Source organism: Chanodichthys erythropterus, chromosome 5 (genome assembly GCF_024489055.1).
Source record: "Chanodichthys erythropterus isolate Z2021 chromosome 5, ASM2448905v1, whole genome shotgun sequence".
Lineage (NCBI taxonomy): Eukaryota > Metazoa > Chordata > Actinopteri > Cypriniformes > Xenocyprididae > Chanodichthys > Chanodichthys erythropterus.
The window spans coordinates 19,528,464-19,541,486 of NC_090225.1; the positions used below are offsets into that span (position 1 = coordinate 19,528,464).

The window sequence follows — 13,023 nt, forward strand, 5'->3', positions numbered from 1 at the left end:
TTCATTTCACACCAAGCAGCTGCACCTGGCCTCAGCCCTGAGTCACTGCGACTCTGGGCTCCGGGGATCCGCGTCCCGAAAACATATGGGGTCCAGCCGTACTGCCAGCCGCTCCACAATTAATACAAATCAAATCAGAGCCTCCTCTCCATGCAAGCGCCCCCTCACAAGTGCAGAGAGAGGGCCCCACTGTTTATTACCTGAATTAATCAATGACACAGCAACAATAGCAACATGCTAATTGATTAAGGCCCTGTTTAAATATATGGTCCACCTGGTGGGGTTTTGGTTTCAGATAGAGCTTTAAAAAAAATCAGCCCTGACCTGAGTCAGTCCTAATTCAGTCTGGTCTTGGGGATTTACAGCAACAACTTATTACAGCCTGCTACAGAATTTTGTTAAAGAGAGCTCGGTGATAGTTCACATTAGAATTTAAACACACACACACACTATATTATATTATATTATATTATATTATATTATATTATATTATATTATATTATATTATATTATATTATATTATATTATATATAAAAAAAGTCAAATATAGTGACTCCAATTCTTATTTCACTATAGAAATGGTATCATGAAGTAAAAAAGGTGGACAAATATTGATATTTATAAAAAATTACTGCTTTCAACCCTTCCTTTAGATTTGTATCATTTCCATCCATCACCAAACCACACACAATAATATAGAATATTATTAATCTCCTCCCTATCTATTCCTATCAATAAAGTAACGGCAAAAATGCAGAAATTTAAATAAAAAAGTATTATTATTATTATACAGATAATCAGTATTTATATTAGAGCTGTTCAATGATAACCGTGGTTATCGTGTACAAAATAAGAGTCTGTGTTTACGTAATATATGTGTGTTTGTTTTGTGTATAATTATTATGTGTATATAAATAGACATACATGCTTGTATATATTTAAGAAATATAAGCATGTATGTATAAATATATAAATATTTTTATATTTTTATATATTTCAATTATATGTAAATATTTGTATAGAAATATACGATATTTTTCTTAAATATATACATGTATGTGTGTGTATTTATATACACATAATAATTATACACAAAACAAACACGCATATATTACGTAAACACAGACTCTTATTTTGTACATGATAATTCCGGTTATCGTTGAACAGCCCTAATTTATATAACAACAACTTTTTTTAATTTTGGCCTTTTGGTATCTTTATTCATAGAAATAGTAAAGAGAGAACAGGAAATGATGGGTATAGGAGAAGGATTGGGAAATTAAATGAGCTAGATTCAAACTTACATCGCCCACATGAGCACCACAGCTAAATGTGTCAGCATGTGCACTAACATCCACACCTTGGCTCTGTACAAAGCAATAATTAACAACTCGTAATATTGCATCTGTGAAGTTATTTCCTGTTTGAGTAATAATGAAAAGCTAAGCCTCTGAGGACATGCTGCCTGTAAATTACAGTCATCACATTGGCTCTGGAATTGAGGCGTAGGCCGTGTCAAGCGTTTGCATTTCTGTATTAATAAGTATGGAGAGGGCAATTCGGCTGACACGCAGCACAGCAGGACACACCACCTACTGAATGAATACAAGACAGCAGACATCACCCCCTACTGTTCCTTATTAATACTTCTGTCAGCCACTCTCTGCCCTGTTAATGCTGAAGAGTGCTGTCAGGCTCAACACACACACACACACACACACACACACTACAGCTGTCCGCACGCACTGAAGCTCAGAATTTTTTTTTTTCTTTCATACCAAAGGAATGTGGCTCCAGGTGAATATAGGATCACTCTCACCTCTTCAGTGGGTTCCAGCTCCTTCAGTATGAGTTGAGTGTCCATGCACTGATCTGAGATGTCCTCGGACAGAAGTGAGGCATCGTTCAGCACAGGGAAAAAGGTCAAATGCTCACAGTCTAAACCAGGTTCTTCCTCAACCTCCCGGCTTGCCTCACACAGGATCCTGGGTTCTGGGACACACATAAAATATGCACTAAAAGAGATGTGCAGATTCAGCTGTTGCTGTACAATAAAAAAACATGTTAAAGTTCACCCAAAAATTCATTAAGTACCAACCTTCATGTCATTCCAAACCTGTAAGACCTTTGTTCATCTTCGGAACACAAATTAAGATATTTTTAATAAAACCTGAGAGCTTTCTGGCCCCGCATAGACGTTATAACCAATTTCAAGGACCAGAAAGGTAGTAGAGACATTGTTAAAATAGTCCATGTGACTACAGTGATTCAACCTTAATGTTATGAAGAGACGAGAATACATTTTGTGTGCAAAAAAAAAAAAAAAAAAAAGAAAAGAAAGAAAAAATAACGAATTTCTTCTTCCCCCTGTCATTCTCCTATGCTAGACATAGTAAACACAGTGTAGAGCTTCCGGGTTCTACGTCAGAATGCCGGCTCAGTATTGGCCGGCTCCTGCGTCATCATCACACGCATGTGCCCTGGTGCTCACATGAACAGTGTCAGAGACTCACACGGCAGAGAAGAAATTGTTGAATAAAGTTTTTATTTTTGGGGGGGTTTTTTTGGGCACAAAATGTACTCATCACTTCATAACATTAAGTATGAACCACTGTAGTCACATGGACTATTTTAATGACATCTTTACTACCTTTCTGGGCCTTGAAAGTGGTAATAATGATAAAGTCTATGGGGGGTCAGAAAGCTGTTGGATTTCATTAAAAATATCTTAATTAACTAAGGTCTTATGGGTTTGGAACAACAAGGTGGTGAGAAATTAATTTTCATTTGTAGACAGAATTTTCATTTTTGGGTAACCTAACCCTTTAAAAACATTGATCATAAAAATGACATGAAAAATATGATACCTGAATCAGCTTCAACAACTTCAGCAGCTCCTTTGCCTTCTTCAATTAAATTCTTCTGAATAAGGCCTGAAGTCAGTGTTGGCATCTATTTAAAATAAACATTTACATAAATATTTATTTAACAGAATAGAACTGAAATTGATAGAGAAGACAAGCAATTTTCCAAGCATAGTTATCCAACAGTGATAGGAAAAACACTAATAAAAAAATTATATTATTTAATTAGATAAATTAAATTGATAAAAAATAATACCTGCATTTGATCTTTATTTAATTCACTGCTAAGAATGTTATGCTTTTAAGATTTTTCAATCAGAAATTATTATTCTTAGGCATGACGGCAATAGTTCACCTTTTTGGATCGACGTAGCTGCTTTCTGCGAATTCGGGATCGCGTGCGGTTGCGGCCTTCTGCGGTGTTCTGCACCCAGCCTCGTTTGAGGAAGACTCCTGGACCAGGGCCGAAGAGACCCCTTTCTCTGAGCAGGTCTTCCTCTATTCTTAGCCACTGAACAGCCATACGATCATTCTCACTATGAATCATCTACACAAAACATAAAAGCAAATGAATGTTTTTGTTGGATTCCTGGGGCACAGCATTATAGGTATTAGTGTAAAAAAACGAAACAAAAAAAAAAAACCTGTGCGTGATTCCTCAACATGCTATCAAATATGGTCTCACAAGTTTTCCAGTGTGCTTCCATGTCCAACACGAACCCCTAATGGAAACAAACACACACATGGAGGTACATTATAACAGGCAGACAGTTATAGGCTATGCATGTAAGCGGTCCTCTGTAGCTATTAGGTTTGCACACAGTTACAATAACATTTCGCAAATTGCATTCATGTGGGAAAAACAAGCTAGTGGCTATTTAACCATACAATAAAGCTGTCTCCAATAGTCCTCAGTGTGCTCTAATTAACTTAAAGTATAATATAAGCACAGTGTGAGGTGGCTGCTGGCCCTGCGCCATGCTCTGTGTCCTGCTGATTTATTGTACTGATAGGCATTAGCCCTTCAGGAAGCCTGTGTACTTCACCACCGACCTGCTCATATCCAGATTTACTTAAAGGCTCATTAAACCAATCATCACAGTGGTGTCCTCTTGGAGCCGCCCAACAGCCACACTGACTGCAGTTCAGAGACTAGAGGTGAACCGTAAAAGTACTGAATCCAGCACTGTTAGTGCTCAAACTGAGACAAGCATCAATTATGAAGGCACTGGATAAGACTAAGATGAATAAAAGGTGTGATTGCATGGAAATGTTTTCTAAAAATAATCTCGGATAATTTCAGTTTAATTTGCCTTTTTTTTTTGCTAAATTCTGACTTAAAGTGTTGTGCAAACAACACATTGACTAATTTGTAGAAATGAATATTAACAAACAAACTCGGTTCACTTTTTCCACCTACATGCATACTCATTGCTGTGCGCAAAAAGAAAAAAATCCAACAAAAATTCAGGAAAAATGCAATTTGGTGGACTTAGAAAGAAATATAGTGACAAGTTATAAAACTAGAAAAAAAAGGAAATTGTGCATTTGTGCGTGCCAAATGGATGGCAGGATTAAGAAGTGTTACAAAGGAGTTCACAGGAGTAATTACGGACCCTGTGTTGACAGATAAACACTGAATCATCGCCTAATCGTATTCTTTTATTTAGAGAATCATAAGTAATATATAGCATTAATTACTCCATTTACCCAAACAGCAAACTTATTTGCCTTGTACGAGCGGCACATTAAACAGCATCCCCTCTGCAATTAACATCACTGATTTCCATTTTAATTACTTTCCACAGAAAAAGACTACCTTTGATGATAACATAACATAATGTCAGCTTCATTTTAGGCTGTTGGTGAATGTGTAATAAACTTAACTTGATCATTAGCTATGTTAATTATCTTTCCATTATGAAGATATAATTAGTCTGTAGCATATATCTGAAATGAATCCAGAGGAAAGTTTTCCTTGTGCCGTGCTCTATGGGTAAGTTCTCTGGAGTACAGGCAACTGGATTAAACTGCGTATACCAAATAAACATTTTAAAATGCTGAAATTGATTTATCACCCATTAGACACAAAAATGATGTAATATTAAGAAATAACTAGTCTAAATAACTAAGGTCAACATCATCAATTAACAAGACATTTTAACCTGTTAAAAACTTTTTTTTTTGTTGTTTCCAATTTGCTAGTGAAATAGGAGTGGGGTAAACTGTGCCATTTTTACTTATTGCAAGTTTTCTCCTAGGCAATGAGAAATGAGAGGTAAAACTAATATTCCTAAATATTTTTCACAGTGCCATTAACTGAAATCAGAAGCAAGTGTCTATTGCCAAAAAATATGACTCACTGAAATATGAAAATAAATGAGAGAAAAATTTCAAAGCCTTATCTTGCTGGACATTATTCACATTTCCATAAAACATCTGGAAAAAGGTTTTTGAATGCAGCAGTGAAATAACTGTCACTGTTTTATAATACTGTTTATAACAGCAAAAATTACTATGACTATTAGTTGAGCAACTAACACAGGCTAATCAATTATGCAAATCTTGATTTTTTTTTGTTATGAGCTAAAGTTAACTTTCTATCAAAACTCAAAGGAACTAAAGTATGATCTGAAGTATGTGTGTACCACATAATGTTACAACGAATTTCCAGGAGAAATTCAGAATCCACAAAACTCACAGCAAATTTTAAGCAGCACGTTTCTGAGGAGGACAATTCATCAAGACAGCTGATAGGCTGTCACAAGCTGATATGATACAGAGTAACACAAAATGAATGTTTTCATCGGATCGGGACTGCCTATAATTACCGCCCCCTGTTTCTGAGGCGGAGACGGAGATAGCAGCAGTTGCAAAGAAACAGCAATTTCATGCCCTTGTGCCTGAGTAATATCTCTGTGCATCCTTTTCCAGATGGCGACGTCTTCAGTGGTGGGAACTAATGATGTGGGCTGCGTTTTCGGGGGGGAAAAACAACAATAACAGCGTCTTTAACCTTCAACAGCAAACGCAATGTTCTAGTGAGTGTTCCCATGGAAAAAATTAACAAATATCAATTACATTGCCCACTGAGGTGTACTCAGCTGTAATAATCCAAATTGATTTAGAGACAAGATTGAGACAATGCCACGGGGTAGGTGGTGGCGTCCGGTTGCGGTGACATTGGGATGGTGTGAGGGCACCATGTGAAGGAATTCTCATCGACTAAACCAATCACTCCCTGTCTGTCCAAAGTGGTTCTGGACATGCATCACGTCAAGGCACAGCAATCCAACAGAAAAATTTGTGTTTAAACAAATTTAATTGTCCTACCTCAGCACTGCCGGCTGAATCCTTCCCAAACCTCTTCTGAACAGATTGCAATGCACTGCTGAGAAGTCCTGCCCTCTTCTGGTGACCATTATTTGCTTTTTTCTTTTGAGAATCTAAGAGAAAAATGTCAAATGTAACTGTATGCAGGAGCATCGTTTTCTACTTATGCAACCTACTGCATATAATTCATGTGCTTTCTCCTCTCTTATGTCAGTCAAATACAACCAAAACTAAAGCAAGAGGATCAAAATAAGAAAGCTGACAGTAATCTCAAATACTGACAGACAAGTAGCAGTGACTGACCTATAAAGAGCTGCCAGGCTTTCATTGCCGTCTCCTCCCACAGAGGGCTCACATCACCCATAGATATCTGGCCCTCCTTGCCAGCCGGCTTAGCGGACAGGTCAATTTTATAGGCCTCCTCCAGCGCCTGTCTCCGCTCCTGCATGACTCTAGTCCAGGTGTTTTCCACCAGCATCATCAGCTCTGACTCGACTACAAGGATCACAACCATATTCAAAACTTAGAAAGAAATAAAGAAAGAAAGAAAGAAAGAAAGAAAGAAAGAAAGAAAGAAAGAAAGAAAGAAACCTTCTGCTGAATCAGCGACAATGGTCTGCGACATCACCCGGCTGTTCTTGTGCGGGAAAATATGCCTCCAGATGTTTCTTGAGGGCTTTTTGTGGACTTCACATCCAAAGCCTTCAGGAAAGCTAAAAGACAATAGTAGAATCTTTCTTAATTAATGATTACATGCAAAAAAATTATTTAAAAAGGAGAGGAAATTCTTTAAAAGAAATGTCATTTTTGTCTTATTCAGCAAATGATCAGTGAAAGGATGTTCTTGACTTGAGGAAAATGTAGATCAAACTAAATACTATTTTAGCTGTTATATGTTAAAATATTTGGCAACCCTTTACAGTTTATGTAATGTCAAAACTCTGGTTTATTCTTCTTTTTTTTTTTTTTACAATAGCAAAAGCAATGATTATGGATTGTGATTATCAGAGATTATGGCCTCTAAATAAAGAAGATTTCTGAAGATTTCTCTTGAAGGACAAAGTTTGCAGATTTTTATGCTTTTTTATTATTTTTTTCTCTAGCAATAAACATAAACAATAATAATAACAACAACAAACCAATGCCAAATGGGTCACAGAGTTGCAGATTTAGCCTAAATTAACTTTACTTGGTTAGCTTGGCATTAAACACTGGTTCAGTTATTTATAACCTTATATTTTCCATAAAATGAAAGAAAAATAAACAAAAATAATCATTCAATAGCCAAAGAAATTTTCAAAAATTGTGAAAATAGAATGAGATGTGGAAGTTTCACCTTTTAATACTTAATCGCCATTTTCCACTCATTTGTTTGTTCTTTTATTTTATTATCACTAACAATGAAACTCACCTTCCAGAGCGTATAAGGACGAGGCAGTGCATGAGACAGTTGATGAAGTGGACATTGGCATTATATGTTGCCATAATCACATCCCACTGCTGCTGCAAAACGTGAAGTGTCTGAATAATGAGTTCCTGCTCAGCTGGAGTCTGTCTGGATCGAGACAGGAAGTAGAGCAGGGCCCGATTCAAGCTTTTGTACAGAATGCTGACTGTTATCTCCCGATGACCTGGACCTCTCTCCAGCGCCTGACGTCAGTACAAACATGCAGTGTAAATACAGGTATGTCTAGGATTAAAACAATAATACGGTGTAGGTGAAATCAGAAGATAAACTCACCACAGATATCTGTTCAGCCATGAAGACTAAGAGGTTCTCTGGTTCCACCACAAACATGCCAGAGTAGAGTTTTTCCACTAGCTTTTTACTGAAGAACGCCACATTGTCAACTAAAACAGCAGCTTTTCCTTCCTGCTTGGACTTGGATGGATCTTAGGAGAATTTAGTGGGGCATATTAGCTGTATAAAAACACCCTTTAACCTTGCTTATTATATTTAATTTCATCCTAAAAGATGGAATAAATTTATGACATTCAACAAATTAATTAAAAGCATTTTTATATAGTGTCCGATATATTTTACCATCTCTGGACACATGTGTAGACTGGCCCTCTTCCTGTCCTGTCATGTGGATGATGTCCATCATAAACTCCAGGAGTTCAGTCTGAAAGCTCTGCCTCTGCTCTTGACAAACACCATCTGGGGAAAACTAAAAACAAAACCTTCAGAATGTTAAAATAATGTCTTCACTATAGACCACAAGGGCACTACTGGCTGGACTGTATGAACCATAGTTATCGTCCTCCAGTGAGCAGTAATGTGCATCTCATCATCAAAACTGAGCAAAGAGTGGCACCTTATGGAGGAAAGATATTATAAACAGCATCAGCTGATGCTTTAGCAGCTCAGATGTGATTCCTGCATTTCAAAAGTACTACCTTCAATTATATAATATATGTAATAATATATTTTAAATTATTATTATTATTATTAAATAAATACATAAATACATTTCAATAAATAAATAATAATAAATAAATTCTTATTAAAATTGACAACTATTTTTTAAAATAATTCTAATAAATAATAATAATCAACCTCATCAACATAATAATAATAATATTTCAAGAACTTATACTGTATATATATTTATATATATATATATATAAAATATACAGTATAAGTTCTTGAAATATTATTATTATATACATACAGCTATGGAAAAAATTAAGAGACCACTTAACATAGATTTCTGAACTTGGAGTGGTTTGATATATTAAATGTCAATATTTTACATCCTTCACCTCTAGCAGTTGTATTAAAGGATGAAGGCCGTCTTTGGCAGGGATGTTAATGAGGCTGTCCATCAAGAGGATGCGGATGAAGTCACACACCTGCTTCCTGCCTGGGTGGGACGGGCGAAGCAAAGGGGGCTCCCCCACCACCTCACCACTTTCTTTGAAACCCTGTGCAACCGTAGTGCTCTGTATGAGAAGATGGAAGCAGAATATCACTTCTGTAAATTTCTTGCCAATGGGGCAATAAAATGTCTCTTGGGTATATTTTTAAGTTGCACAGAAAATGTACGGTACAGTCCCCAAAAGTCTCACCTCTGGGGTTTCAAAGGGGAAAACAGCACTGGCCAGCGAAGTGAGGAAATCAGGGGAGGTCCAGAGAGGATCTTGAGGGAACAAACTGTTCACCAGGCAGAGAAACTGCATCACACTACCTGGGTAATGGACTTCCCAGCCATCTGCACATTCTGTTACAGGCTTATTAGAGAAATACAAATACGTACACAACATGAGAAAACCTGGATTTACTGGTACTGCATCAATGACTATGCAATGGGTTAAGCAACCTGTTTGCAAAAAGGGACTGTAATCATGCAAACTGCGACTTAAAATAATATGTAAGATTACATCCAGCAGACATGCAACTGTCTGTCAGTCTATTTTAGTATTGCCTTTTTGAGCACTAGGTGGTGCAATACCTTATTTTGCATGTAGTACCCGCTATCCTAGGCTGTAACATCTGAAAATTTTAATTATAAATAAAAGTGTATAATATCGCATGCCAATAAATTTTGCTATTTAAAACACACTTACCTTAGTAATGATAATCTTAATCAACTCTAAAAGGACACAAGCTGCATCTGCACATAGTTGAATGCCCTCAGATCCATTGCAGCTGTCAATCAAACTCTGAAGCATCATGTCAATCTCAACCTGCAATCCAAAGGACAAAGCACAAGCATTAATCATCCCAAAATTCATCACAACCATGAAAGACCTCAACGAAGGAGAGAGATGTGTAGGTCATTTGAACTCCACAAATTAATATACATGCCAATAAAACACATTTTGTCACATGAGACAATTAGGCAATGTGATCTCTACCTGCCCAGCAGGAACCTGGAAATCAGATTTTCCTATAAGCAGTGCAGCTAGAGCTCCATAAATTTGTGGCAGGTGGATATGGCTGACAAGAAGCTTCTGCAGGACTTCAAACCCAGGGCAGATACAGCTCAAACATTCAAACGACCATGAGCGAGACTTCAAATTATCTAGAGGACAATAATAACACAAATATGTTATTATATTATTTTAGTGCTATGTATATAGCAACCACATTAATGGACACTTATGAAATTTCATCCAGAAATACAATACCTGTGATACTAGTAGGCATCTCCATGGTCTCCACTAAAGTTCCAGGTGACACACCTTCTCTAAACTTGGTCAGAATATTTGGATACGATAGGAAGTGAGTAAGCAAGGTGAGAACCAGCAGCACTGTGTTAGTGTGGATGTGGCCCTGTAAGAAGAGGAGGAACCAATCTGACCCCAGTGCGAAGAACACCTCTTCCTGGTTACTGCCATTTGAGAAACATTTGAGAACATATTCAGAATTCAAGATTAAAGCTATGCGTCAATGGGATCAAGTAAACAAGGATAAAGAGAGCAAGAGTTGTCGTTACATTGCTAAACTTGACTCACATGCTAGAAGTGTTTGGGATGATTAGAGAAGATAGCATAGAGAGCAACTGGTTCCTGATCCAAACTGATCTCCCAGGAGTCTGACTCCAGCCTAGAGCCACAAAGAGTTTAAAGAGCATGTAAAGAGTGAGCTTCATTCAAAAGTCAAGTTTTGGAAAAGAGCACAAATCTAAAATCATGAACAAAATTAATCTTTATCGCAAAAATTGGTACCTTGTGATTGATCATCAAAATCCAAATCAGAGAAAGTGCTTTTCTCGTTCAAAGTAGGTGGCAAAAGACTATGAACTAAGAAGAGTCCAAGCCTGATTGAACAAACAAAAATGTCAAGAAATCAAACTGGGTGAGGGTGACTTATTTTTTATTAATTTGGTGTCTTAAAGCTGTGGCGATTTTCCCAAAGTTGTCTGACAATTTTTCAAGAAAATTGAGCTGCAACAAATGATTCAATTTAAACTGAGCCTGTAATAGTTAACAGACATGCCTCTTGATGTCTGTGGTGTTGAAATGCTCCTTGAAGAGGGATCTGATGATGGTACAAATGACTGACACCTTCCTGCGGGTCACACCGGGATCATGCAGCAGGATCAGGAGTTTGCTCATCATGTTAAGTATGTGCATGACTTCAGCATTCTTTTGACTGCCACTGGAAACAAACTCACCATCAGACACACGTATCCACAGCAAACAGCACTAGCACAGCATGTTTCCACTAACAAGGTTTATGCATGATTGAAAAACAGGAAGTGGGCCATGTGTTTCACATCACTTTATGCTGCAAACTAAACATGAACTCACGACAACTTTAGCCAACAACATACCTTGACTTCAGGATATCAGCAAAATGATTTAAAACACAAATGTCAAGATTTTCTGGAGCATTCTGCCACACCTACAGGAAAAAGATTAAATAAACTTCTTATGATTTAAGCAAGAAGCTGCTGTTGTTTCTTGAACAACAACACTTGTGCAATTTCTGTTGTCCTAAAAACAAAAGGAATTATCATATGAGTCATGGGTTCCCTCTGGATTCTCCTACAAGTTTTTAGAATGGCAGGAAAATAAGGTCTGTGATTATTGTTGCTTGATGAGAGATTTCCCCTTTTTTGCTCTACAACATTATGCAGATTCATTTCTCAAATCTGACTTTTGCTGTGTGCTTTGAAATTTACACTACCATTCAAAATTTGGGGTGAGCAAGATTTATTTATTTTAGAAATTAATATTTTTATTCAGCAAGGATGCATTAAATTGAGAGAAAAGACATTTATAACAGATTTATATTTTAAATAAATACTGTAAAAATTTATTTGTTTCTACAAAAATATTAAGTAGCACAACTATTTTCAAAATTGATAATAAAAATAAATGTTTACTACAGTCCAGAATTGGAATCATTTCTAAAGGATCATGTGACACTGAAGAATTGAGTAAATACTGCTGAAATTCAGCTTTGCCATTACACAAATAAATTACATTTTAAAATATGTTAAAATAGAAAACAGTTATGTAAATTGTACTAAATTGTATTTTTGACCAAATAAATGCAGCCTTGGTGAGTGTAAGAGACTTCTTTCAAAAAGATTTTACAGGCTCAAAAAAATCTGGTATCTTGGTAGTGCACATTGCCAAAAAGTTGCTACATACACATGATTAATCAAGCATGTACACTTGCATCCTTAGTTTGCATGCAGAAAGCAGTGTTAGTGCTACGGCTTTTTTCACACTAACCGAAAAACCACATGAATTTCACCTGTGCAAAAACACGTGGTCACATGTGAAACACATACTTTGTACATAGGAAACATGTGGTTTCGGAATAGTTCCCATGTAAAATCCATGTGATCACATGTGGAAAACATGCTATCCCTATGCATTCAATAACTTAAAAAAAAAAAAAAAAAAAAACTGAACATAACTTGTCAGCTCAGTCGTCCTGCAGCTTAGCTACTTGCTAGCTAGCTCTATAAAACGTAAATTTCTATGTGTCATCTCTTTATATTTGCTGTGGTTTACACTCTTTTTAAAGAACGTTTTCACTACGTCACGACCAGCTTTGTAGAGACCGCAAGTCAGCCTTCTGGGTTAGTCTACTGAACAGCTCTATTAAGGGGTTAGTTCACTGAAAAATGAAAATTCTGTCATTAATTACTCACCCTCATGTCGTTCCACACCTGTAAGACCTTCGTTAATCTTCGGAACACAAATTAAGATATTTTTAATAAAATCCGATGGCTCAGAGAGGCCTCCATTGACAGCAAGATAATTAAGATTACAAGATAACACTTTCAGATGCCCAAAAAGCTACTAAAGACATATTTAAAACAGTTCATGTGACTACAGTGGTTCAACCTTAATGTTATGA

The 13,023-nt window shown here is 36.6% G+C and overlaps 1 protein-coding gene across 3 annotated transcripts in view; it reads right to left on the bottom strand.

Moving 5' to 3' along the window:
* The window catches only part of wdfy4 (WDFY family member 4), a 53,119-nt gene that overhangs the window by 20,190 nt on the left and 19,906 nt on the right, over positions 1 to 13,023 (bottom strand). For all 3 annotated transcript variants that reach the window (XM_067386464.1, XM_067386463.1, XM_067386462.1), the window contains exons 25-43: positions 11,480 to 11,550; positions 11,143 to 11,304; positions 10,872 to 10,963; positions 10,659 to 10,749; positions 10,332 to 10,534; positions 10,059 to 10,225; positions 9,768 to 9,887; positions 9,270 to 9,431; positions 8,964 to 9,143; positions 8,242 to 8,368; positions 7,939 to 8,090; positions 7,609 to 7,847; positions 6,789 to 6,910; positions 6,501 to 6,692; positions 6,198 to 6,310; positions 3,509 to 3,586; positions 3,220 to 3,411; positions 2,868 to 2,952; positions 1,820 to 1,992 (exon numbers count right to left, since the gene is read on the bottom strand). In XM_067386464.1, coding sequence (XP_067242565.1) covers positions 1,820 to 1,992; positions 2,868 to 2,952; positions 3,220 to 3,411; positions 3,509 to 3,586; positions 6,198 to 6,310; positions 6,501 to 6,692; positions 6,789 to 6,910; positions 7,609 to 7,847; positions 7,939 to 8,090; positions 8,242 to 8,368; positions 8,964 to 9,143; positions 9,270 to 9,431; positions 9,768 to 9,887; positions 10,059 to 10,225; positions 10,332 to 10,534; positions 10,659 to 10,749; positions 10,872 to 10,963; positions 11,143 to 11,304; positions 11,480 to 11,550 — 2,721 coding nt within the window. The remainder of the gene's footprint in view (positions 1 to 1,819; positions 1,993 to 2,867; positions 2,953 to 3,219; positions 3,412 to 3,508; positions 3,587 to 6,197; positions 6,311 to 6,500; positions 6,693 to 6,788; positions 6,911 to 7,608; positions 7,848 to 7,938; positions 8,091 to 8,241; positions 8,369 to 8,963; positions 9,144 to 9,269; positions 9,432 to 9,767; positions 9,888 to 10,058; positions 10,226 to 10,331; positions 10,535 to 10,658; positions 10,750 to 10,871; positions 10,964 to 11,142; positions 11,305 to 11,479; positions 11,551 to 13,023) is intronic.